The sequence below is a fragment of the Dermacentor albipictus genome, chromosome 7, assembly GCF_038994185.2.
Source record: "Dermacentor albipictus isolate Rhodes 1998 colony chromosome 7, USDA_Dalb.pri_finalv2, whole genome shotgun sequence".
Lineage (NCBI taxonomy): Eukaryota > Metazoa > Arthropoda > Arachnida > Ixodida > Ixodidae > Dermacentor > Dermacentor albipictus.
The window spans coordinates 68,300,237-68,327,419 of NC_091827.1; the positions used below are offsets into that span (position 1 = coordinate 68,300,237).

The 27,183-nt window shown below is 47.8% G+C and overlaps 1 protein-coding gene across 5 annotated transcripts in view; it reads right to left on the reverse strand.

The window, feature by feature from the left end:
• The window catches only part of Lpin (phosphatidate phosphatase LPIN), a 126,685-nt gene that overhangs the window by 29,783 nt on the left and 69,719 nt on the right, over positions 1-27,183 (reverse strand). For 3 of the 5 annotated variants that reach the window (XM_070522334.1, XM_070522330.1, XM_070522333.1), the window contains exons 2-3: positions 2,797-3,027; positions 995-1,090 (exon numbers count right to left, since the gene is read on the reverse strand). In XM_070522334.1, coding sequence (XP_070378435.1) covers positions 995-1,090; positions 2,797-2,976 — 276 coding nt within the window. In that variant the 5' untranslated portion in view covers positions 2,977-3,027. Of the gene's footprint in view, positions 1-994; positions 1,091-2,796; positions 3,028-6,937; positions 7,500-27,183 lie in introns of those variants that run through there. The other 2 variants (XM_070522332.1, XM_070522331.1) reach the window with 2 other exon arrangements.

Here is a 27,183-nt window from a genome sequence, read left to right on the forward strand (position 1 = left end):
GCACTCGTCTCTGTCAGGGCAAAGAAAATTTTGGTTGTCGACACGTTACCGCATCGTGAGACAGTGGTTGACACTATTATTGATAGTCACCGAAGACTGGTACGTGCCTGTTTGCTGTAGAAACTTACGTACCAGCGAGGTCACACACTTAAAGTGTGAGCCACGCGCAAATAAACGCTTGCAAATGCAGCATCTACTACGTAACACTAAGAAACAAGCAACATGCAGTGGCATTCAAAAGTGAAAAAACTTCACTTTGCCAGGAGTCACTTCGGCAGCTTGATGGTGTGATGCTATGCAGCAAAGCAAAGCATTGCTCAGAACAGATGGCTGCCAAGAGCGGTAAGTGAACGAGAAGCCTATATTCCAATTCACACATAGCATGCAATGCTGTGGAAGCTACACACGAGGTTCGGCCCCCAAAATTTATACCTCCGCGCATTTCGTCTGGGGTTCACTGCGCATCAATGCCATATGCTCGTGCAAGCATGCACGTGACACTGCCGCAACGGGGAGCAAATTAAAAAAACCCGAAAAAGTAAAACAACCAGAAGTAAACTGACGTAGGACAATGTACTAGCAGCCATACAAATACACTGTTCATTATTTTTTACGAATTTAACTTCTTTCTTTTTCACTTAATACTGCATTAAGGTAAAGAAGTCTGACCTAATTGCTGGCAAAAACACTGAACTTTTTGTTGGTGCGAATGCAACCACTGCAGAAAGTCTCTTTAGCATCCACAGCGTTACACACAGTGTATGAAACAGAGTATGGTGTTGAACAATATTTCCAATCTCAACAAACCAAATGCATGGAAAGTCAAAAAAGGTCCACAATATTCACAATAAGCCTTACTATCCCTCAAATAAAGAAGCAAGAGACAAAAACACGCAAGAGGTTACTCCAGCGCTCTTGTTGGCAACAAAAAACTGCTGTTCATCTATTACACATGCAAAATGACAAAAGCATAAAAGATCAGGGGCCAGCTTACCGATTCTTCAGTGACTTCTTCAACGAAGAATGCCTCACCGGACTCCCCAAGCTTCATGTGAATATCTACAGGTTTTCCATTAATCTCAATGTCAACCTGCGCACAAACACGAAACACACATGACATGAATAAAACGCAAATGACAAGGACGTGCTATCTTAACTAACAAACTAGCACTGAAGAAGATGTCCTTGCTAACGCAGCTGTAATGCTCAGTAAAAACCACAACCTTTGGACGAAGCAAACAAAGAAGATTTAGTATTTGCAGTACCACGATAAGATAAGAGAACCTGCTAGCCACGTCAGGAGTGAGCCAAAGAGAGCAATAACTGGTCGAGGCCTTTCCGTGAGCCAAAGGTCCGCCAGTTACTGTGTGGTATGTGGCTTACTGCAGCAGCACAACCTTCAATGATGTACTCCTTTTTCAGTGCCACTACACATACCTACCAACCTGTGAACATTAAGATTCGTAAATTCCCGCAGACACGACACGACTCACGGCGTCTTAGGCTGCCGTAAAAGAGCAGCACAGTTACTATCACATTTTACGCTTTATTTTTCTTTTTTTTTCCCAGTCTTGCATCGCCTCATCTTTCAAGAGCTAATTTATTGCAAAATTTCATGCAACGCTCGTAAGATCGTAGGAAGACCTCAAATTCATAAACGTTACGAAAAATTCAAGGGAGTTGGCAGGTATGACATTACTACAGCAATAAGTACTTCTTGAGGGAATTTTTTGCAAAGGAGTCCAAGACATATGATGTTAGATGAAATTACATGATGCATACCAACATCTTTCTGTACTATGTAACGCACTAGTGAATGTGGGCAGTGAGAGAAGCTTGTCTGGCCTTCGTAACCTTGCCTGCTATGTGTGAAACGGAGCATAAGCCCGACAAATACATTAGAAACATAAGTTGCTCTCAATATGCCATTTTATCTTTCCAACAAAGGATAAAGCATCACAAGTGCTTCAGAGAATATATGCTGCAGGAAATGTAGTACTTTTATGCGTTAAACTGCAACATTGCCGCATTTTGGCACAAATTTGGACGTGTTTCCGAGATGTTTAAGAAGAACAAGGTTTCTGCTAAATATGCTGGTTGAATATGACTTCGTTACTGCTTGGCTTCGATTCCGCAATTGGAGATGACCTCCAAAGTGATTAATTTAAAAATGAAATAAGTGATAGTTTGCTAGCTACCCAAAATCACTCTGAAATTTGTCTTGCGAGCGGTGTCCAACTCTTCAGTCGATACAGTTGCTGTGACCAGGGCTGCAGTATTTACCATAGGAGATCTTACCGCAATAACTCTATTGCCATTAAAATAGATAGCAGAGTATATATACACTGAGTGATCGATATCTGGGATTAACTGTCCAAAAGCAACACTCGAGCTACGACAGACGCCGTAGCGAAGTGCTATGAAATAATTTTAGTGAGCTGTGGTTCTTGACGAGCCCCTAAACCTAAGTATGCAAGCGTTTCATATTTTGTCGCTAGAGAAATATGGCCTGGAATCGAATCCGCAACCTCATGATGATCAGCAGCATAAAGTCATAGCCACTGGGCCATCTTGATAGATGCAGTATGTATTAACATTTCATAATACAGAATAAATTATTCAAATGCTTAGGGCTTAATTTTGCATTGTTTTATTCAGGCTTGACAGCCTTCACGTCCAACAAGAGTCTTCTGAAGTGTAATGCCTATGGACGACGTGGAAAAGAGCAGTCACCGTACAGTGAAAGAGCAAATGAAAGTACGTCACGGGTATGACGTCAAAAAGCGAAGTGCTCACAATTTTCTCCCTACTCCGAAGAACGCCAATCTTGCCGAACCGCACGTGGAAGGGTGAAGTGGCAAAGGACCCATCAGGCTGCTCGATGACCACCACGTCAATGGCCCCCGTCAGCGTAGCCGAATTGATCTCGTTGCAGAATTCCCGCACGTTGGTGATGATCCGGCCAATGTAGTTCATCCTTCTGGCAGAATGCGGTGGTGAGGGCGCCGGCGAAAGCGCGTCCCTCACCTGGACAAAAGAAAAGGAAAAGAAAAAGGGGGCGGCTGCTTTAGAATCTGGTCTAGCAAAGCGACTTTGGCATAACAGATGGACAAAACGCTGTAGTGGAAGTGATAAAATGTGTTACAGTGACACTAAAGAGAAAAAGGTTTTGAGCAAACCACCCTTCTACAGTGCGAAAGAAGCAACTCCTACTGTGTGAGTATGTTTGGGGAGCCAGAGAAGATGCAAGAACTTAAGGCACATGGCAACGTCGCCTTGAACTACCGGCACCAGCTCACCGCAACGTACTGGATTTAGACAGCGTCTGCTTAGTCCTAGTTAATTTTTATCATTAAAGCTGGACTACATTGTACCCTGAATGAGCCAAACACTGAACTCGGCAAATTTCGAGAACATCTACTGAGCCACAACGACCTAAATACGAAAAAAGAAGAAAGAAATACAACAAAATGTGTGACGTCACACTGACGCACAGGGCGCGGGGATTTCAGTATGAAATAATTGAAAACTAATTTTGTGACTTTCATTTTCTCATCTAATAATCAACCGTCACCACAAATGAAACGAAAACAGTTTTAAATTATTAATTTATCTGTCTAAGCTGGCTTTTTCTTGCTTTAGTGTCCCTTTAAGGATATGGGGCAACTCTGTTGTCTTTGGTACCGCAATTAACAATAATTATTAATAACTAATATATTATTAATAACTATTAATAATTATTAATAACTAATATTTCAGTAATGTTACTGAAATGTCACATTGATTTCGCCACCTATTTGACAAACAAAAATAACCTTAAAACTGGCTGCAATAATGTTATTTTGGTTTTAAATACATTAACATTTTTTTTCTAGCCCTCCGCGAGAGTCTGTTGAAACAGATCTTTGGCAGCAGGTTTCCAAGAGGCATTCGACTGCTTCTGCTAACAGTATGTCTAAACAAACACTGAAGTAGCATAAAAAAACCATCTAATTTGCTGCTCCAACTTCATTTTGCCCTTCAACGTCCCTCTAGAACACACAAGTACAATATGGTGCCTTATAATTTACGTCCATGTCATATACACTCCTGTCACACAAATTGATGTGGCTCAAAAGAAAAGTGTCACAGCAAGGAAGAAGAGCGCACAAAACCAGCAAGCAAGATTGCCAGGTTAGACAGCTACAAGTACAACCAACTGCGTCTGTCTGGATCGAGAAGGGAAACTTGATGGGCTTGATTTTTGTAAGTCACAATCATATGAAGCCACCAGACAATAAACCACAGAAAGTATAGTGGAAATTACTTTACTTAAAACCTACAATCAATCTACAAATGAGAAAATAAAAAGAAAAAGTGGACAAGAAAAAAATAGAGAGCTTGCCGTGGATGGGAACTGAACTCATCTTTGCATTACAAATATAATTCCTACATAACAATTTAAACGATATGAAACTTCCCTTTGTTTTTATGTCAAATTGTCGATTGGATTCGTATGACTGCAACTGTCAGGGTCAAGTAGGACAAGACAAGCAGCTGATGAATGTTAGCAAAAATAATAATAATAATATCAATCATAGCGCATGTGTAAAGAAGGAACTGTTGGAACGTTTTTAAGAAGACCGATTAAAGGATCTGGCCGATCATTAGGAATAAATCTCGTTCAAGTGCCACTATCTATGTGTACCTGCCAAGTTGTGAACACTGGGATTGGTAGAAATCATGCTGCGGTGGGGGGCAGTGTGGAATGGAGCAATAGCAAGCAATTCTTTTTTAACACATGCCTCAAGCACATGCATCTTCTCGAATATATATATACCCTTTATTAAGAATGATTTTTAGCCTTAAATGCAGCACATAAGAGGCAGCAAATTGCAAGCCATAGGTCAGCAAAATAAGTGGATACTTGCTCACTAATATTTTTGTAGGCTACGCACTTACTAACACTCATGTGCACCCACACTTGTCGGATCTCACTCCGTTCCTACTCATGCTCACCAACATCCACTTGCATTCATAGTCACTTCTATTCACACTTATCAGCATACACTACTCACACTCCCTGATAGTAACTGACTTTAATACTTGTGTCCACTCTGACTAACCTTCAGTGGGTTTCATTTGTACTCGTGTGGAGTAGTGCATGGTCAAACTCCCCGATAGTCACTGACGTTGCTGCTACTTGCGTCCACTCTGACTAATCTTCAGTGCCTTTTATTTGTACTCGTGTGTGAGTAATGTGTGCTCACACTCCCTGATAGTCACTGACTTTAATACTTGCGTCCACTCTGACCAACCTTCAGTGGCTTTCATTTGTAATCCTATTAACCGGTACTTCAGCCTTGTTCACACTCACACTTTTGGTCACTGATCCATACTCTCTCACGTCTGTGAAATAAAGCAACTCGCAAGCAACAAATATTTTTTTTAAATATCACAGTGACCTCTTCAGCAACGCTGCTGTCGCCGATTTTGTCTGCTTCAGGTACTTGTCTGTATAAGCTTGCTCGAGCCAAGTAGTCCACTGGCGTCTTTTCACCATCAGAATGTGGAGAGACTTTTTCACTAAGAGAATGTATTTTTTCTTAAATCTTGATACAACATTTATAAAGTCGTAAAGCGTGCCCAAATTCAAAAAATTTAAGAGAAAATTCAGGAGAGTTGGCAGAAATGTCAATGCCGTATACATATAGATACATATAGACAGAACTATCAGTAGTGCATCGATCGTGTGTAAGTACGCAGAGGTCCCTGGCAAGTGTTTCGTGCTGCGACACCGCAATACCGTCAGAGTATTTTAAAGGAGCGTTACCATACTACCGTTACCACCGACAGCGCGTGCGCATGGACGCTATAGTAGTATAATGATTCACAAGGTTTCATCACTATGCATAATGTGTACTGGCTACGACAGGTGCCGTAGTGCAGGTGTCTCTGGATCCATTTTGTTCACCTAAGATTTGTTTCTGAAGCTAAAAATGCGGGTGGGCCGCGGCGGGAATCGAAACCGCGACCTCGCGATAGGGAGTAATACACCGCTGAAAATGTCCACTGTAAGACTGACGTATACATAATGAACACCTTTATGGAATCCAACCTAGCCACACAAACTTCAACATCTCAGTTACAGATGCAGCTCAGCGGTGCACAGGCGAGAAAGAAAAAAAAAAAGATCTAAAGCGTTGTGACAAAACGTGAGCGACAAAGATGTCTCGGCAAACTGCAAAAACGTCGCGAAGTTCTGCGCGAACGATCAGCTGGGTCACTTGCGCAACACAGCCGCCATGAACAGTGAACAATTCGCTTAGCAACAGTACACACCGCAGCTGTTTAAGAAAGTGTCAGCTCGAAAATGTGAAAACCTCGGGGCACAATGAAGAGGTCATGTCGGAGTCATAAGAAACTTCCGAGCAGCATAAAAAAAAAAAAAATATTGAGCAGTGCAGAGGTTCAGCGCACGAAAACGAGCAACCACTGTGTTTGTTTGAACGCTAAGAATAAAACGAAAATAGTCAGCAATGGAGGGATGGATCAATCAACTGATCGGAAGTGCAAGTTAACGCATATTTGGCCGTTAACGTGATTGGCCGTAGGTACGCGAGTCTATATTTTGATAGGTATCTGCACAGTTCCGGTATTGGCCGATCACGACGTGCCAAGAAGTTGAGATGACCAATCATGATCGACGATTATTTACGTAGCCAATCGGCACTAACCGTTACTGAACCTAAACTGCCTTGCCTTTATTTTTTCGGGGATCAATTCGGTACAGCGCTCAACTCTGTTTTCTTTGTGGTTTACAAATACAGATCACAAACGTGCCTCGTGCAAGATTCGGCTCGCAAGATCCTGCTAGACAAAAGAAAACTTGCAAGGCTGACGCGATAACCACGCAATCAACGACAAGAAAGCTTACAAACGTTGAAAACACACTCACCAAACTCGGGCAACCAAACCACGATAAAAAATGAAATCTCCGCGCTGACTTCAGCCAGCTCGACTACGCGCCGTTATCCAATCACTGGTGTCGCACAAAAAAAGGCAGTTCAGTAGTACGTACTCCGCTGCTGCCTCAGGCCCGACCTCTCAAATCACTCGGGGGGCTTGGCACTTTTGAGGGCCACACACTCGCAGAGATAAGCCGCTATCTCTGGCCGAAGGACGCACAGGACAAACTCAACGCCGTATCATGTAGGCCGTCGCCGATCGTCTGCAGTGCGATACGACGGGGAACGCCACAAGCACTGCACAGCACGGTGGTCACTCGGGTACGCGATACACACAGCACGAGGCGCGCACGTTCTCGGGCACAAAGAGCCGGCGTGCAGAGAACAACACTGCGCGCGCTCTCCGTCGCGAGCTCGACGACAGATTGCACGCCGAGGAAAGGAGCGCGTGTGAGCGCGTGTGTGCACGTGCAGGGCGGTCGGCGGCCACCACGCCAGCCTCGCTCACAGCCAGCTGCTGCTGCTGTAGGGCCCGCCGATCATCTGTCGATCGCGTGATCCCAAACCGCACCACCGATGCACGCACACATTGCACACGCCTCCCCGGAGGAGAGAGAGAGAATCAGCCGATCCCGGAGGCGCGCCGCGAGGTCCAATAGGACGCGGCGACGGGCCGTGACGTCATGTGACGCTAAGCGAGAAAGACGCTGAAGAGAGAGAGAGAGACGAACGCCGGGCTCTTACCCCAATAAAAAAACACCCACAAGCACAGAAAGCAACGGGTCAGCGCTTCCCGGGAGGAGGAGGAGGAGAATCGGTCGGATGCGGAGGAGGGGAGGGGGAGGCGGGAAATACAAACACGAAAGTATGAAAAACGAAACTCGGGGCGCCTCGCGCACGTCTGTTCCGGTTTCCGTTCGAACGCGGTTTCGCTATGGTGGTTTCGCTTTGCCCCGCGCCGATACGGGCCGAAAGAGCTCGCCGAATCGAAGGGAATTCCGGCCGCAGTCAGCGCTGCTTCGTCCTGTGAGCTCTGCGATGATGAAAAACAAAGAAGAAAAAAAAAAAGAAGCCGCTGCTTGTTCCTTCTTTTTTTTCTCTTCCGTTTTTCCGAGTACCTATGCGCCAATTAAGGTTCTTTGTCTGTCCGTCAGTCTGCCTATGCGCCAATAAGCCAATGTTCGCACTTCGCTAACCAAATCTTCTTTTTTTTTGCTGGGTTAGTTGGCGCAACATTATAATTAAAGCGGTGCTTTAACTTACCTGAGACAGAGTTTAGTCGACAATTTCTGGTTTTAACGCACTGATATAACTAATTCGAAAGAATGCAACCCCATTAATTCATTCTGACTCACTCATCAACATTAAACGTTCAGTGCAAACAGCAGGCGCCTTCTGTAATGATTCCTTAGCGCTGCGCAAGGCCGGGTTCCTTCTGCAGCGGTAAATTTTGCATATCGCGACGCCAAACCAGCTCCTACAAGCACAGACCCACGCTCACTTGCACGAACAGGAACGTGGAAGAAAGAGGTAGTATACCCTATATGAACAGGCACATTCGAACCTGCACGAAACGAATTTTTCGTGAAGGGGTCAATTAAGTTCTATAAAGCTACAACTTTAATGTCATATCATATGCAATGATCGATTTCACACAATGTTCATGTTCACGCATCACACAGGTCACAATTTTATAATGTCACCCAACATCCATATGTTTATGCGCTGCATCGGTCACAACGTTTATTCGAAATGCGAACAGAAGTTCACAAGAACGGACCCTGTGATATGGTAAGACGGAGCGATTTCTCAAGGACGAAAGGCGATTTTCGATGTTTGTCGAGCGAAGAAAAGCGAGGATAAGTGCAAGCAGGGCTTAGTGCGACGCGGAGGACGGCGGTGTAAGGTCGACTTTTATTCACCCATTTCATACGTTTCATTCAGGAAGACAGCGCCAGCAGCAGCAGCCGCTGTCAGCAAGGTCTGGTAGCTAAATTCGTAAAGAAAGCTTCGCTTTAATTTATAGACTGTCTCGTGTTCCCGCAGAGTTAGCACAGAGGGAGGGTTGTACGTTGCAATCAGATGAATGCAGCCGTGCATTATATATTGGCGCGCCATGCACTGTGACGTGTACCACGTAAGGGGACTAAACTAACCGCCTCACGACAAGGGCCGAGATGAGTCGGCATAATGCAAAGCGGGTGACGCATAACGAACGGCCGACTTATCAGAGCGCGACTAATTGCGCGAAACGCGAACTGACATTCGCTTTTGTTTTTGTTTTTCGTGACGGTGCGGATGTCGCTCGTATTTCGCCGCACATGTTGATATCTGAATCACCGGTACATGCGTTCAGCTGCATGTATGCACAGTCGGCCACAAGAGTAAGTGATTCAAAAGACTCGAAGCACGTAGTAAAAAAAAAAAGACAGAAAAATACTGACGTTCCGGTCGCGGGACAGGCCTTCGTCACTCTGACGAAGGCCGCCCCGCGTAAGGCACCGTCTTCTCTCTCTCTCTACATGCTTCTAGTCATATTGGCCGCGAGATCGACCTATAGGTGGCAGCACCGTCGCCCCGTTAGTGTGGATGCGTCGCCCGTGCGATGTGTGGAAGTGTAGGGAGCTACTGTTTTCATTTCGCGATTCTGTGCTGCGTGCCCGCAGAAAACGCTTCATTTACCATCGTGAGATTTTGTTTGGTTCGGCAATGCAGCACATATTGCTCAGAGCCAGGGATAAGCTTTCACTACTATCCCGTTGACGCGGCACGTCGCCGAGAATGGCTCGTCAGGCTGCGGAACGGCAAGGCCCCTTCCGAGTATGCGATGGTGTGCAGTAAGCACTTCGACGATGGTGCGTTCAAGCGTTCGTTGACGAAAAAGGATGGCGAGTAGTCCAATATGATATCACGTTTGGGAATCCAAATCGGCAATCTGGGCATTAATGTTTGCTGCATGCGTAGTTGCTGTGTGGTTGCTGTGCGTGTGAAGATCATTGCAGTCCGCGAAAGTTCGTGTCCGCGTGGCCTGGGATGCCAGTAATGAGTTGCCTGTGCTTTTATATACTTCCGCAAGTAAATTAACCGCGTGTCCACGCATGCAATTTATTCTATAAACTTCATGCGCCGCCTGCACAGTGAATTCAAGGTTCGCGCTCAGCTGCGAGTCCGTTTAAACGACCGTCACCGAGCGTGACTAGTTGTCACGTTTTTCGTTGTCTTTCCTCAGCCACGGGAACTGTTCTCCGTGTTCAGAAGTGTAAATACGAGCACCGAAACACGGCAAGTGTGTACGCATGATCTCGTACAGATTAAACAGTGTCGTTTCGCGAGCCAACAGCGGATGGTCCATTAAGCGATGAACGAACATGCGCGAGCGAATTTATTGCTACTGCTCATATTGATATATTTTTTCCTGTCTTTTATAGGGGGGCGGAAAGAATTGAAGCCCGATGCACTGCATTCAAGCACCACTGCAAATTCAAGTGCCTGCATGCGAAAGTAATTAAAGGGATCTAATGATTATGATACAACATAAATTATACGTTGCATGCTTTATTTGAGCTTCGTGCAACGGTTGCAACTGGTTATAAAGCGACTCGAAAACATTTTACAATGGTAGTAACACTCTGAAACTAACTCGTGATTTTGTAGGTCTGGCTAAAAACAAAAATTGATAAAGCAACATAAGTTCTCTAAATTTATCGCATAACGTAAACACATCGCAAATCAGCGAGTCAGCTTAGTGTGATGTAATGTAAACAAATCGCGATACGCGCCGCGACCAACTACATCCGAACAACTTGAGGCAATACTTTACCCTGCAGGGCATGTGCAGTTCAATTCTGCTATTTTTGTCTCGTCGGTCAAATTCAGGTCGACTCGGTGTGGGTCTTTACTAAGCGCGGACGATTGCAGCACGAATGCGATAACGTGCACAGGACCGCCAGAGCAGCAGGCGGAAGCGACGGCACTACACTCAATGATGTGGGCCGCCGCAACGACTTGGTCGCCTTCGACGAGACACCCGACACCGTCCCTAACATGGTTGAGAATTGTGCTTAGAGGCAACGGTGCTGTAAAACGGAAAAAGAACGCATGTTAACCTCACAACACGTTGACAGGAGACGAGCGCACATGGTGTGGTCGCGTTAATCAAATGCTTTTCGCATCAGTACACTAAAAACGTACAGCGATTTACTTTACGAATTTCCGTAACAAAAATGAAAGAATAACAGGTTGAGAGGTTACTAACCATCGCACAAACCGTCCTCGACAACATCCATCGTGATTTCGCGAACTACGATCGCTGCACACTGCGGCTGGAGCCGCGGCGGGCCGCCGGCATCCACACTTGGGAGCTTCGTCACCTCGCCGCTAGGAGCCGACTCTGTTCGATCTCGAGGCCAATAGATTTTACTGCCGGATCCTGTGACTCAACGCTTCTATATATATGTGTATTCCAATGAGAAAGCCAGAAATCGCACACTGTACGGCACATCGCAACGCACGGGGGAAACCTGACGGAGGACTGCAGGTCCCAGAAGAAAACAAAGAAACGAATGCGGATAAAATCCAGATTCACTCCACGCGCGCAGCAAGGAAAGAAACAAAAAGGCGCAAAACACGTTCGTGTCACCCCCCCCCCCCCACCTCCCAATCCCCCGAGTCAACAGATCGGACACGGGACTCGCGCAGGGGCGAGGGGGCAGCGGAGAAGCCCTACATCACGCCAGAGCACGTTCGGGAATCCAGGGCACTGCCACACATGCGCGCAAGAAACACACACGCACGACTCTCTTCGGGAGTGGGGGGGGGGGGGAGGGGAAGACAAATCAACCGGCTCCCCCGACCGCCGCCGCGATAGCGAAGCCATTAGCAAGGGGGTAGCCGCCGCACCACCCTGATGTGGCGCCACACACACACCACCTTGACCGTTTTTGCAATGCTAATGCAGGGCAGCGGGCTGCAGACGTTGCCAAGCCGAACGCGCGCCTCAATGCTCGAGCGTGCGTGTGTGTGTGTGTTTGTGCCTCGTTTAACAAGGGCGCAAGCACCGGGACTGTCTGCAAAGCTTTCGTCCGGCGGTTTCGCAAACAGCGCAACGCTTCGACTCCTCGCCGGTCTGCACCTGCCCAACTGGGCGCAGATGCAAACCGTGCCGCCCAGCGGAAGTCCAAGACCCGCATGCCTCTTCGTTGTGCCTCCATGGGACAGCCACATACACCTGCACATATGTGGATGGATGCCTGGATGGATGTTATGAGCGTCCCCTTTGGAACGGGGCGGTGGGTTGCGCCACCAAGCCGTTGCTCTCATACTGCCTAATGTCCTACTACAGTGTAGTAGAATATTATTCTAGCACACTGTAGTCCTACCTAGATTAAAAACGGAAAAAAAAGAACACTATATATGAACTCCCACAACCAAATTTTCTGACTCCACTTTGCGAACTTTGCTTTTGTTGAGAGTTAACTCCGCGCTCCACGCGTGCACTCAGTCCGTCCGCGTGGATTGGACCCACGTGATCGGACCTCCCCACCTGCGCCGAGAGGAGGTCGCGCTCGGTGAGTTGTTGCGTGGGGGCGCGCGCCTCGACTCCTGCGATCGCGTGGGCTGTGTGCGTGCACTTGGACGTCCCGGCGCACATGTAGCCTCGCCGAGCCGTGGCCTGGCCCCTTCTGCGCTGCTCCCAGCAGTCACTCAAGGATCACGTTCTGGGCACCCGCTGGGGCCTTCGCGAAGGCCGCACATACGCGATACCCGCGCGACCTGCGTGAATCCACGGCTGCCACCCTGGTCGATCACCCGAGCTATAGGGACGCTGGACCCATGGTGCTCAGCACTGGCCGCTACTGGGCGCAGGCTTTATACACAGCTTTATTTGGCCTATGGTGTACGGCATACCGGAGTAAAAAAAAAAAAGAAAGAAAGAAAAAAGCTCCTTGGCGTGATGATTCGGCCGCTATTTGCGTTCAGGCAGCGAACGCAAGGTGTGTGCACGTTCTATTCCTCGCCGCGGTCGGCCACGATGGCGAGGCGTTTAAAAAACGCCCATGCCGATTTTGATGCTCACTAATTAACTAAAAGTGGTTCGAAGTCTATATTGCCACGGCGTCACCCGTAAGTGTATATATAAGGTTGGGGTGCGACTGCTGTACTGAATCACATCCATTATTTACACACTTCATTCCATTGTAGCGGACGATACGGATAGAGTCCTTGCAAGAAAGAAGAAGGTATACTACTACTACTACTACTACTACTACTACTACTACTACTACTACTACTACTACTACTACTACTACCACCACCACCACCACCAGCACCACCACCACCACCAATAATCAGATAGTGGGATGAGGATCGACACACTGAAAAACCAGCTACTTCAAAAGTAGGTCTTCAACGAAATGTTTCAATCACTTCGCTCTGCACTTTCAAGCTACGTCAATATAGAAGCATACAACAGATGGCGCTTTTTAAGGGAAGAACCGCTGCAGAAATGTGAAGGCGCTCGGTCAAGGAGTGGGCGAGCGACGACCCAGCAGAGAGATAAGTGCAACGGCAACGAAACTAGGCCGACGAAAGGGTCAGCGATCACCGAGAAGTCGCCGAGAAGGATGTCGACCTTATCCGCAACCTCTTCTGCCGCTGATTGTTATTGCGACTCCGTCGTGCCTCCGAATAATCGGGGCCAAGTATACGCGTACACTCCAGCAGTCAGTTTCTAACCTCCAGAGGTAACTCGATACGCAGTCTAGTGGTAATATTGTATATATATATATATATAAAACAATTAAATACATCATAGCAATTACCAATAGACACAGAGGCCTGGGAGAAGACAGCGCTTTGAGGATAATACATGCCTTTGCTCTCTGTCACTTCACTTATGTGGCTGGATTATTCAAATGGAAGCAGGCAGAACTTAACAAACTTAATGTGATGCTCAGGAAGCTCGTTAAAGTAGCCCTAGGTATACCCAGTAACGCTGCAACCGACAAACTCATGAGTCTAGGGGTGCACAATACAATGCAAGAAATTGCGGAGGCCCAACAGCTAGCGCAACACGAAAGATTGACAAAGTCACGAGCTGGCAGGAACATATTACAGGCAATAGGTGCAGAACTGAATACATCGAGGAGTCCAGTAGAGGCTGAAGTAGAATTAATGACTGAAGTTAGGAGCAAGATCAGAACCAACCCTCTCCCCAGAAACATGCATCCAGAATATAATGTCGAAAGGAGAAAGGCAAGAGCTAAAGCACTCTTGAAGGAAATAGAGCAGCAGAACCAACTGGCAGCTATAGTTGATGCCGCCTGGGTGAACGGTAAAGAAGCCTATACGGCCATTGTATCAAATTATCAAGCGAAGGTGCAAGACGCTCTCACAATTTTTACCAAGGACCCCACGGTGGCGGAACAAGCGGCAATTGCTCTAGCCATCAGGAGTAATAAAGTGGGCCTTCATTTACAGTGATTCGAAAACCGCTGTAAAGCGTTTTGATAAAGGCTACGTAGCTGGAGTTGCAGCTAAACTTTTTGAAAACATTGTGATTATGACAACTGAAATCCGATGGTTTCCTGCGCATATGGGGAAAGTGGACGAGACTCGGGTAAACCTCAATGAGGTTGCTCATGACTTGGCACGAGGACTTGCTAACCGTGACAGTCACAACCGAGCCGTTCACCATCAAGCGAGGGAATCCAGAGATCATTTATTAACATACAATGATGTTACCAAACATTACTATTTAGGACGCAGACAATTCCCATTGCCACATTCAAAACTGAACAGGGCTCAGGCAGTCTCACTGCGCTTATTGCAAACGGGTACATATCCCACACCGTACACCATTAATAAAATATATCCAGAGAGGGAGATTAAGGTGGAATGCAATGATTGTAACGGCATCATTGGAATCAGACATATGCTGGCGGGGTGTCCCGCGACTCTCCCCAACCTCGTTGAAGAATGGACACAGTGGGAGAAAAGGATTCAAAGCCCATTGTTTCAGGACCAACTAAGGGCAGTCCAGAGGGCCCATGATGTCGCTGAAAGGCTTGGCCTGACAGTGCCAACGTGGGAGCGGCCCGCCTTGGCTTGAGAAGTCGAGCCTCCGGACCTCAGTACAATAAAAGTTTTCACACAGACACTGCTTTTAAACGTTACGTATATATACGTACGTCGCAAGGAACAAAGTCACAGACACATATGCGATATCGATCACTGACAATGCACTCACTGTTGCGCTGCTTCCCAACGTATGAGGGCATGCGATTGCTCTGCGACACTGACTGACTGGGCTACAATATAGCCAGACTGAGAGAGAGAGAGAGAGGCAGTTTACAGCGGTTTCGGCTTGTGATTACTGCAAAGCGTACCAGCCCAAACTTGCGGACGCGAGATATGTCGTGTCGCGTTGCCTTCTTCACGTCCCGCCTGTAAATTTAGGCTGTATACTGCACGCGCACAGGGTAGCATAGTGGACAACGTCTGTATACACAGTTTACCTTCCTGCCTTTCCTTCTCTCTCAGGGCTTTGTACGCTATACGGTAAGAGTGAGCGCGCGTGCGTGCGTGCGCCCACTCTCACGGAAACACTGTGTATACAACACACACGCACGTGTTTGATCCACTTCGGCGATCGTACCACCGCCCTTGTGTAAGATGTAGCGGTGCATTTGCACGCGTCGGCAGCGGCCCTGGTCCGTGTGTACATGTATACCGGCCCGCTTCGAGCTGCATGGGCGTTCATCTGATAAACTGCTGCACGCTGGTGCTGCCGTCCAAGGAGCGCATCTTCGTAACCCAGTTAAGAGGAGCGACACCTTGCTCGTTCTATAAATAAGCTTCCTTCATCTTGGAAAGGGAACCGATTCTCGCGCGGACCTCGCGCCTCTCGAACTGGATTATCCGCGTAACAGCTGTGTCTGCATGAGTATGTGTGCATGCGTGCATGCGTGCGTGCGCGTGCACGTGCACGTGCACCCCAGCCCCCAGCCCATTTGACCGCGGATCCGGATCATGAGACTGAAATAATCAGAAGAATAAAAATGGGCTGGGGGGCGTTTGGCAGGCATTCTGAGATCATGAACAGCAGGTTGCCATTATCCCTCAAGAGAAATATGTATAACAGCTGTGTCTTACCAGTACTCAGCTATAAGGGGCAGAAACCTGAAGGCTTACGAAAAGGGTTATACTTAAATTGAGGACGACGCAACGAGCTATGGAAAGAAGAATGATGGGTTAAGGGATAAGAAAAGAGCAGATTGGGTGAGGCAATAAACGCGAGTTAATGACATCTTAGTTGAAATCAAGAAAAAGAAATGGGCATGGGCAGGACATGTAATGAGGAGGGAAGATAACCGATGGTCGTTAAGGGTTGCGGGCTGGATTCCAAGAGAAGGGAAGCGTAGCAGGGGGCGGCAGAAAGTTAGGTGGGCGGATGAGATTAAGAAGTTTGCAGGGACAACATGGTCACAATTAGCACATGACCGGGGTAGTTGGAGAAGTATGGGAGAGACCTTTGCCCTGCAGTGGGCGTAGCCAGGCTGATGATGATGATGATGCTGACCAAGCCAGTGTAACGTGGCGCGCTGCCGATGGTGAAACACTGCTGCGTCAGTGCGGCCACAGCGACTGGCATTGCGCGGCTGCTCAGCAGAGTGGCGATACGGCGGCTTCTTCCTTTTCTTTTAACTTGCAGAAGAACTTTACGGTAATTGGAAAGAAGGAAGTTCAGCGCAAATTGACAAACCTTGGTTACCTAGTAGACGCCCTTTCAAGATTCGCAGAAGCGCTCGGAAACCACAAGTCGAATAGATAAATGCTCAGACAATAACGTATAAAGCAGGGTCCTTTAAATGACGCTGTAAAGCATATGTCAGTCGTCGCAGTACGAAGTTCGTCCGTGCACTGAACTCTCCAGTACACCAACGCCAGCGGTCGAGTCATTTACAGTGTTTATGACTGTTTGCAGCGAGTACACAAGCACCGCATATTTCCCCGGTGCAAAGAAGAGGAAGCGCGTGTATAAAGCAGAACTCATTCGAATTGCAACAGAACGTGGAGCCCGACAGGTCAGTAAAGGAAATACCGCGATACAAGGAACGTAATGTTCAATGACCCCGGATCACTTATATGGCGCCACTGTATACGATGAACTCGAGATGCCCGATACGAAGCTGGCCTTCTTTGACAGAGACTACGTGCATCGCAAATAAATAAGCCTACGTTTCGTACAGGCAATTAGCATTGGCATGCACTTATGCGCATATGGTTTTGTTTGTCTCGATTTAAGAGGAAAGGAAGAACACGGAGGTGACTATGTCCAGTTTACGACCCTACACGTGGGGAGGGGGATGAGAGAGAGAGAGAGATAGAGAGAGGGAGAGAAAGAGAGAGAGAGAGGGAGAGAGATAGAAAGAGAAAGATAGATAGAAAAAGAGAGAGAGAGCAGGAGTTCGGGACTAATCACACGCACTGTGACAAGGATGACAAGGCGCAGTCGGGCACTGCACAAGGGTTTCCGGGGAACTGAAGAGGCGCCCGTGCGGATTTCTGGGCTCCCAGGACCTTACAAGTGCATAGCTTCGGCGTAAAAAGGTCATAAAAGAATGTTTGTCCCAAGCACGCATGCACACTTTGTGGTATACACGCGCAATTTGAGTTCAAGAAGCGTGGAAGACTGGACTATATGTTAGTGACTGTGCAATTAGGGTGCTTTGGTACGCAGCGCAAATGAGCGACACGGGACACGGAAAGACGCGACGAGGACAAGCGTTGCGGAATCGCGCAACGCTTCCGCGTGCAGCAAACACGAAGCAGCAGGAGCTCGCAGGAAACACTGTTTCGTTTTGCTGTTTTTATATACAACAGTCACGACTTCTTGCGCGGCGACTTCGGTGTTGGCGATTTCGCCTGCTTCGGGAACTTCCCTGAATAAACTTGCTTCAAGTAGGTACCCCCCTCCGACGTCCTTTCGCAATCAGATGACTTGCACAGGTATATACGGTAAGAGACCGACAAACGAAACTCGTTAGCGAATGGACGACAGAAACGCAGCAGTGGTTATATATGGACCAAGAAGGAGTTCAGAGCGCGGAAAACGCCCCTTGGACTCCATCATGTCTTACCTCCAAGAAGCAAAGCTGCTCGTGTACTTTTAACTGCATCCAGCCCCTGCATCCAGCCCCTGCAGCCAGCAACTGCAGCCAGCAACTGCAGTTAGCCCTGCAACAGCAGCCAGCCCCTCGAGACCCTCGTTATTACATAACGAGGGTCTCGACTCCGGCAACATTAATGCCTTCAGGTAGCATATGTGGGTTTATTGACCAGTTGCCTTCACCCAAAAAAGATCACGTTCTCGTGACGCCTGCGGCAAAAACGACGTTTCACGTCCACCGCCAAGGTCTATGAGCGGTGGCGCTGGCTAACACTGCCAGGGTTCTACTAGTACACGTAAATACCCAAGAAAGTGGATGGGGAAACGCCGCCGCGGTAGCTCAATTGGTAGAGCATCGCACGCGAAATGCGAAGGCTGTGGGTTCGGCTCCCACCTGCGGCAAGTTGTTTTTCATCCACTTTAATTTCCACTAATTTATCATTACTTTATTTCATTTATTAAGCACATGCAATTTCCCCTATGTTGTACTTGGTGTCAGTGTTTGTTGGCTTCTTATGACCTTCTACGGGAAGTAAAACATGAATTAACACGGCAAGCTGGGCGAGTTGGTGATTGAACATGTTCCTAGGGGTGGGCAGCGCAACCCGGACGAAGGACGAGAGGAAGTACACGATACGAGCGCCGACTAACAACTGGTTTATTTTTTTCAAACAAGTGACTAAAACATACAGAAAATGTAAACACGTGTAAAGTGACGCTTACAAGGGAGACAGTGTGTTAGCCTATCTTATCATGATCGTATCGCGTACTTCTTTTTGTCTTTCGTCCGGGTTGCGCTGCCCACCCCTCGGAACAAGTAAAACACTTCATCACCGCCACCACCAGCACCATATCTTTTTTTTTTGCGGAAAACTTGGAACAAACATTCGCAAAATCGTAGAACGAGCCCCAATTCGTAACCTCTACGGAAAAATTCGGGGTTATATATAAATCCTTGGTCACACACTTGACGAACCCAATTAACCTTGCCTGACACGCACATCGAGAGATACACGGTACCCGCACTTTTCTCCGTTTTCCTCTCTCTCTCTCTCTCTCTCTCTCTCTCTCTCTTTCTTTCTTTCTTTCTCTCTCTCTCTTTCATTCCGATCGCTCGAGAGCGCGTTTCCGATTGGCCGACGAAAACCGATGTAACCACTCGAGCCGCAATTGCAAAAGCGCCACGGGATCGTGCGGAATTTCGCCCAGATATTGCAAGGGGCGTACAAGCGTGCACTTGTGCACGTGGTTCCCAGAACAGACACACAAGTGATTTGGGGGTTGGCACATTGCCGCCTCGGAGAATTGCGCGACAGCCATTTTTTGCTTCTTTCTTTTTTTTCTTTTTTCGCGAGGGGCGTTCTCCAAGCTTGCCCGCATCGAAGCCGCGCCGCTCGTATATTAAACGAGAGAGCGCAGGCGAATTGGTATAACGCGCCGGCAAGTCATGCTGAACCCGAATCACGGAGTCGCGTGGTGATAACGTGCTTAGAGCTATAGGTAACAAGTGTGGAATATAGTCTCTGCGCAAGCTGCCGATATTGCCATGGGCTATATAACCAGCTTGCATGGATGTGATGAGCCGAGCGTGTCGAAGGTCTTGCGCCAATCTTTTTTTTCTTTTTTTCTTCTTTTTTTTTGCGGCTACAGAGTGGAATTTCGTGTATGCTACACATGACAACAGCTAAACGTGGTTTCAATGAGTGCTATACGTGCAGGATGCAAGAACTGCCGGAAATGGTGTCGACGTGGTGTGCCGCTTGACCGTCTTTCGCGGTTTCGAACGACGCACTGCGTCTACATAGCGCTATATAAATAAACAAGCTGGTGTCAGCGGTGCCTTTCGCCATTGGAACACTACCCCGACGCTTAACGAACGTGTGCAACGCAATGTAATTTCAATTTCACGGCGGTAAGTAAAAGCTCAAAAATAAATGTACGTAGGCGCCGTAGAGAAGCTAAATAAGGTGCGCGCAAATGCGAGCGCACACACACTCGCACATACATACATACATACATACATACATACATACATACATACATACATACATACATACATACATACATACATACATACATACATACATACATACATACATACATACATACATACATACATACATACATACATACATACATACATACATGCATGCATGCATGCATGCATATACACGACCAGCCAGGCCCCCATTAACAGGAAGCAAACGAGCGACCTGCTCGTTCTAGGCCCACCAAGTCTTCGACATACACACATCCGACAACACCTACGGCTTGCCAAGCACTCGTCTGTGAGAGACAGTCACGGCACTGCACTTATCTCTTCCATTTCTCTTTAAAAATCACACAGACACACACACACACACACACACACACACTTGTGGCTCCGTATAGTATAATACACAGCAGCAATGTTTATCAAGAGCCCCTACATGTCATCGCTCCCAAGCAGACACCCGTTGTACCGGAGCCCCCTACGCTCGCACAGTAACGCTGCACGCAACTTCAGCTTCGAAGCTCGGGCGCACCACGTGGACATGCACGGCGCGAGACTTCCACAATCAGCGCCCTCCTCTGCAACAATCTGGATTACCTTGACGCTTTCGCAACAATACCTGCTCGCCTGCCCGTGTGGTGTGGTAGACGGGAGCCAAAGTTCTTTTTACGAGCTTGTCCTCTCGACGTGGTATATAGTTAGGACCTCTGCGCAAACGACGGACACGTGGAAGGCCACCACTGTTTGCGCAGTGCAAGACGCCAGTGCGAATTCTAAGAGCGCTTTTTGGCATTGCGAGTACAAACACACATGCGTGCGTCGATGTACAGTGCTCACGGAATGAAACGCGACACGGAGCATTTAGTAGAACCCTGCATACGTGCAAAGTACGCGAGAGCACCGCGTCATGTCGCAAGGAATTTGGTCACAAAAGGTGGCGAGGACTCCGATGTAAGTGTACGGGCCAAAATTACGTCGATGTGACACGAACTGCAGCCGGTGGAAACTATAAAGTAGGCGCATTACTTAGCCCTACCTTGACGCGTTTCATTCTGTGAGTACTCTACATCTGTTGGACCCTTTTGTTTTATACCGCGGTTATTGCTCCGGTCGTTGCCATCGCGAAGGCAAGCACCGAAGGATACGTGCACAGCGCTGTTTGCAACGAGGGGTCTCGGCATTTAGCCTGCTCGCGATGCAGTTCGGTATGTGAAACGGAACGGCCGCTTTGCGTTCGAGAGTCGGATGAATGACTCCCACTTCCGCTAAACTATACGACATGTATATCTCCCCATGAATAATGCATGCAAGCCGACAGCTTAACTGTAGATGTAAAGAAGGCTTACGTATAGGAAAAATATGTTGCCTTAGGGAAGGTAATCACCGATTGCACTTATTGGTTTTGTTAATGAGAAAAATAAAGCGCAGAAAATGAGCCAGTAAAATCGCCAGCGCTTGGCGCGACAAGGGGATGCCCTCTCTCTCTCTCTCTCTCTCTCTCTCTCTCTCTCTCTCTCTCTCTCTCTCTCTCTCTCTCTCTCTCTCACACACACACACACACACACACACACACACACACACACACACACACACACACACACACACACACACGCACGCACGCATCCCAGGTGATTATCCTGCAGGCACAGCTGCGGCCGCTGTTTTTTTTTTTTTTAATAACCTTCCTTTCGGCTTGTCTTCGTGCTTGTCTATACAGAACGCGGGTGAATCCATACGTATACGCCAGAAGCAAAGACGACGCGCGCCACCACGGTACGGCGACAAACCGTCGACCTTCAGTAACGCGCAGCCTCTGCAGCGCTCCCATTGAATCCCCGCCTAAACATTTTGCGAGCACTTATACATGGAAACGAGCGAGCAATGAGCTGAAGCCTCGATAGAGCGTGATTTCAGGCAGCAGGCGTAACAACGCACGGTCGAAAGTCTAGAGCAGGCAATATATATATATATATATATTCTGTGAGTACTCTACATCTGTTGGACCCTTTTGTTTTATACCGCGGTTATTGCTCCGGTCGTTGCCATCGCGAAGTAGAAGCTCAAACATAAATGTGCGTAGGCGCACATTTATGTTATATATATATATATATATATATATATATATATATATATATATATATATATATATATATATCCAGACACTATGGCTGGCATATTACGGATGCCGCACTCACGACGCCAAGACGACCACATCCGGGCCGCTCACGCGACCGTGCCAAGGATCGAGTGCATTATTCAGTGAAATCTGGCCGCCGGGGGGTGCAAACGGAGAGGACGCGTTTATAGGGCCGCAAAACTCAGTGCGACTGTCCTATATACACCACATGCAGCTTTCTAGCCAAACTAATCAAAGCGCCCCCGCCCCCCGCAGTTGTTCCTTTCTGCACGCGTGTATAATGCAAAGGCTTTGTCGTGTAAGAAACGACGCCATCGATCGAGCGCACGACCTCAGCTGATCTCGGGCGCCGTCTGTGTATACATATACTATATGTATATGTATAGTCACGGGAACAACCATGGCACCATGCGCACCGCCCGTACAGTCTAGGCTCTTGTCAGCTATGAATGCACCGCGGGGGTATATATAAATACGACATATATATATACATATACATATACGACACATATGCATATCGCTCGTTCTGCTGCTGTGCGCGATCGAGGTCGTGGGCTCGATTGCCGGTCGCACTTAATTCGACGGGGCCGGTGCGAAGTGCAAGAACGCTCGCGTGCTTATCAGATTTGCATAGGCGCGCGTTTTCCAGAAACCTCGGACGGTCAAAATTATTCCGGATAACCGATAAAGTGGTGGCACCATGCCTGCAAGGTGTGCAGCAACTTTTGTCGAGCAATCTATATCGGTTCCAGCGATCTCGAGCGCGGGAAACACGGGGAACACTCCGTTTGCGTATACAGCTTAACTTTTTTTTCCTAACGATCGAATTTTTTCACACGCAAAGTTCAATTCAACGCCTGCGCATTCGAGCGAAAAGTTCAACACTGTATATAGAGACGAATTCAACAACAGAAAAAAAAAAGGACACATCGACGACGCGAAATATATCGCGTGATCCGATCGTACGACACTGCAGGCGTGCAAGACAGTCGGTCGCTCGCGCAGCTGACGAGAGTGTGTCTACACATACGCACAGACACGGCTGCAGCAGCAGCAGCAGCGACAGCTGTGCGACCTTTTACGCGTGCGTTTCGTGCGAGTCGAACGGGCCTTGGAAACCGGCGTCGTGTGTAGACGGGAGGGCGGCCGAGCGCCTCTCTGTATGCCAACAAGCGACAGTGTGTAGGCCGAACACGCCGCGTCCTTCTGGAGGAATTCCGAAAGGTCGAAGACGACCGAGAGTGGGGGCGGTAGGTAGGCGGGGGGGGGGGGGGGGGGGGCAACTGTCTTCCGAACCGGCGGAACGACCGTGCTTCTGGCTCGGTCACCGCTGTATACATTAAAAAAGAAAAAACAAAAAAAAACTTCCAGCCCACGTTAAATTTGTTTGCGGAAAGCGAAGGGAACGAGCCATTTGCAGAAGTATACGGCGCACGAGCAAGAGAGGTGTGTTCCAACCAAAGTTGTTTAAACGGCAGGTTTGGGCTCACAGAACGACAGAAAGCTGAGCTAGTTGGTAAGGATTCATTACGCAAAAAAGAAGTGAGGCGTGCAGACAGGACACAAGAGTAGAGAAGTGGACAACACGAATGACCTGTAGCTACGCTCACAGATGTTACCATGCTCACAGATGCATAGTCGAGGTGTGCCCTCGTGTTACCTGGTTTTAGGGCGAACTCCGAACGTCTCAGCGAATTTCGCTGTAGATCATGCCATTGATGTGTACTCACCCGAAAAGAGCACTTTCGTCTGGAACACGTAGATTCTGTTTTATAAGAACCCTAGTGTAACACAAACAAAGCAAAAGCACTTGACCTGTGCAAGCGTGCGCTCGAACTTATTTCGCCGAGAAGCGGTCGAACTTCACACAGGCCTCGTTTCCCAAGCAAATTTTGCAGCACACTGCCCCTGCACGTAAGAGGACGCGCACCGTTCTGCAAGCCGTCCGTAGCAAGTTGTGAAGCAAGTTGCAATAGCCTATGCAAATAAAGAGGTCTCTCCCGTGTGACACCAGTTTTCCTACGCAATCAAAACATGACCTGATAATGCTACGCCTTATAAATATACTTGAGCTTATGGACACACGAAACAGGTTTCTTTCTTTTTCCAAGCTGAACACACCGAGAACATGTACCTGGAGCCAACTATGGGACAAAATAATTTCTGGCCAAAGTTGAATGTCAAAAACATACGACTAGGGATGCAAATGGTTGGCAAAAAAATTGAAAAGTTGCCGGCAAAAAAAAAAAATGCTGTCATCTTCTTTTTCTTGAGCAGCTTTTTCTCGAGCCTCCCAGAAGTAACACCGAAAGACTAAAGCTGAATTTCGCGTAGAAAGGATCTGAAAGGTGAAACCGAAACCGTGCAGTTGATCTGCAAGGTTTGTTGAACGCGTTTCGTTTGTTGACGTGTTTCTGTTGTTGTGTTACGCGTTTTTGTTTCCAAGTATATGCAGTGCTTAAAAAATAATTACGCTTCGATGTCACGTTGGCCGCGGCCGATCCGTTTAATATGAAGGCTGTTTCACGTAACTTGTGCCAAGGATATAAAAAAAAAAGTGGGTAGGCGTGCGTCGACCGGCGCTTCCATACCGTGTGCCACCGCCGAAGATGCTGACACACTCTGAAAACCATGCCTAGAGCCCTGGCCTCTCACCTCGCCACGGTCCGCGCGCACGGTTCTTTCGCACGAAGCGCGGTTGAGGGCGCTGCGACACGATAGATAGTGCACGGGCGCAGTCACGTGGTTGTATTTCATATTTCGCGGGCTTTCTTTAAACGACGAAAAAAAAAAAATCGCCACGCAGCAAGTACATTGGCACAAAAAATTAAATCGATCGTTTCTGAAGCTCCTCTAAAACGCAGGGAAGCGCACTTGGCCCTAAAGTCAACATTAAAAATTTTGCATAATTCGTCTTGGTTAATTAACTAATTAAGCGGAATATTTAAAGAGATACTAGCACGAGCGCCACACGACGGCAAACCATATGACGTTGGTTTCATTCAGCTGCGGCTAACCACTTCTTTTTAAATCCTGGCACAAGTTACGTGAAGCACCCTGTATATTTTTAGTCAAGCGAACAAAACACAATGACAGCCTGTTCATATTAATTCTTTCAACCTGTGTAGCATACCTAATCGCCCTTAAAGAAATAGTTGAACTATGTCTGACACTGGTCACTACATGTCTTACCTTCTAGGAGATGTGGGTTCGGCCCCCATCTGTACGACAAGTTGTCTTTTTGTCGGCTCACACTTCCCTTCTTATCATTCCTAAATTTCAACTAAGAAGAACAGTTAAATTACCCCGCGTTTTCTTATAGGCGTTGTCACGTGCTTGCTGGATCCACATGCCGTGCAATACAGCGCACATTTGGTTGGCTAACCGGCTGAGCACGCGGTCCGCGCGGTCACGCGAAATTTCACCACACCTAGGAGACACCCCCCCCCCCCCCATCACCCACCCCCCGTCCCCCCCAATGTCCTGATGACGCGGGCCGAGGGAGATTCTTTCTCCGCCGTGTATGCCAGGTGCCGAAATCACGGTCGAATGTTGCCGATCGCGTCACTCGTGATTTCATCACAGTCATCATCGCCCATGAAGCCGCTAGAGACACAAGCAACAGGCACCATTAAGGCGGCGCTGAAAACCTTCCGATCCGCACCGTCTCCCGCGCACTGGTACGCGTGATGACCACGTGTCGTGAGTGCGGCTAGTGGAGTGAGAGAGGGGGAAAGAGAGAAATGAGAAATAACGCAATCAAAAAACCTCGTGACTTCCGAACGCGCGGTTCGCCGATAAAGGACAGCCCTGCCTGCAAGCGCGGCTAAGTTGCAACAGCTCAGTAACAGCACGCGCCATTAAAGAAATGACAATAAACAAAGAAAAAGAATGAGATAGAAAACAAGCGCTATCACCACACACCTTAATAACAGAGAGAGAGAGAGAGAGGAGGAAGGATGAGAAAGAAGGAAGAAAGAAAATCAGAGACGAGGCGGAGACAGAAAAGTCTTCGTGTAGGCGGCTTCCCCCACAACGAGCGGGAAAGCGTTTCTTTCCGAACGACCAGACGAAATGTCATCGCTCGGCCGCCGCGCCACCCGGTTGCGGTCGTCGTGACGTCACGCTCGCCTGACGAAACTCGGCAGGCATGCGGCAACGTCACAGCCAGCCTGGCTAGCTTGGCAGCAGCGGCCGTCGTATCACGCGCGCGCATCTCCCCACCCCGTAGGTAGGAGAGAGCGGGCGAGGAACGAGTGAAGCCTTTTTAGAAAGGAGGTGATAACACAGCTCTGTACTTTCCCTCCTCGATGCTTGCGTCACGAACGGTCGTCTCGGCCGACTACCGCGTTACCTCCGGAACACGTTTCTTCCAAGAGACAAACTACTTTTTTCCTTGCCAACCGTAAAAAAGAAAGGAAAGAAAAAGAAAAGAAAAAGGAAATAAAAAGAAAGGAAAACCGCCAAGAATCAGCGGCGATTTCAAAGTTATTTTCAGAACATAAGTTATGCATCATCGTGGAATTTCACTGGGCTAGCTGGCGCATGTGTCGGCTGGTACGCCCGGCGTATAATGTTTCACATGGACGCATCGTAACTGTTTAACAAGAGCACCGCTGCACCGGTATTTTTGTTTCTGTTGCATGTCCCCGCGTAAAGTATTATTTGGATTTCTAATTGAAATGAATAAAATAAACATTCATAGTCACCTACAATGGTGACGGCTACTCTGTTTTACGTAATGTTAAAGACAATAAGAAACTAATACGTCGTAATATGAGTAGTGTCAGAGATTTGGAAAATCTAGAGCGGACTTGAATAAGACAGCAAAAACGGAGTTAACACGCCTACAGTCATATAGAGACACAAGGAAACAAACAAGAGGCAAACAGCGAGGGAAGGTTGCACCACAGACCGAGTCCCGTCATATACGCCT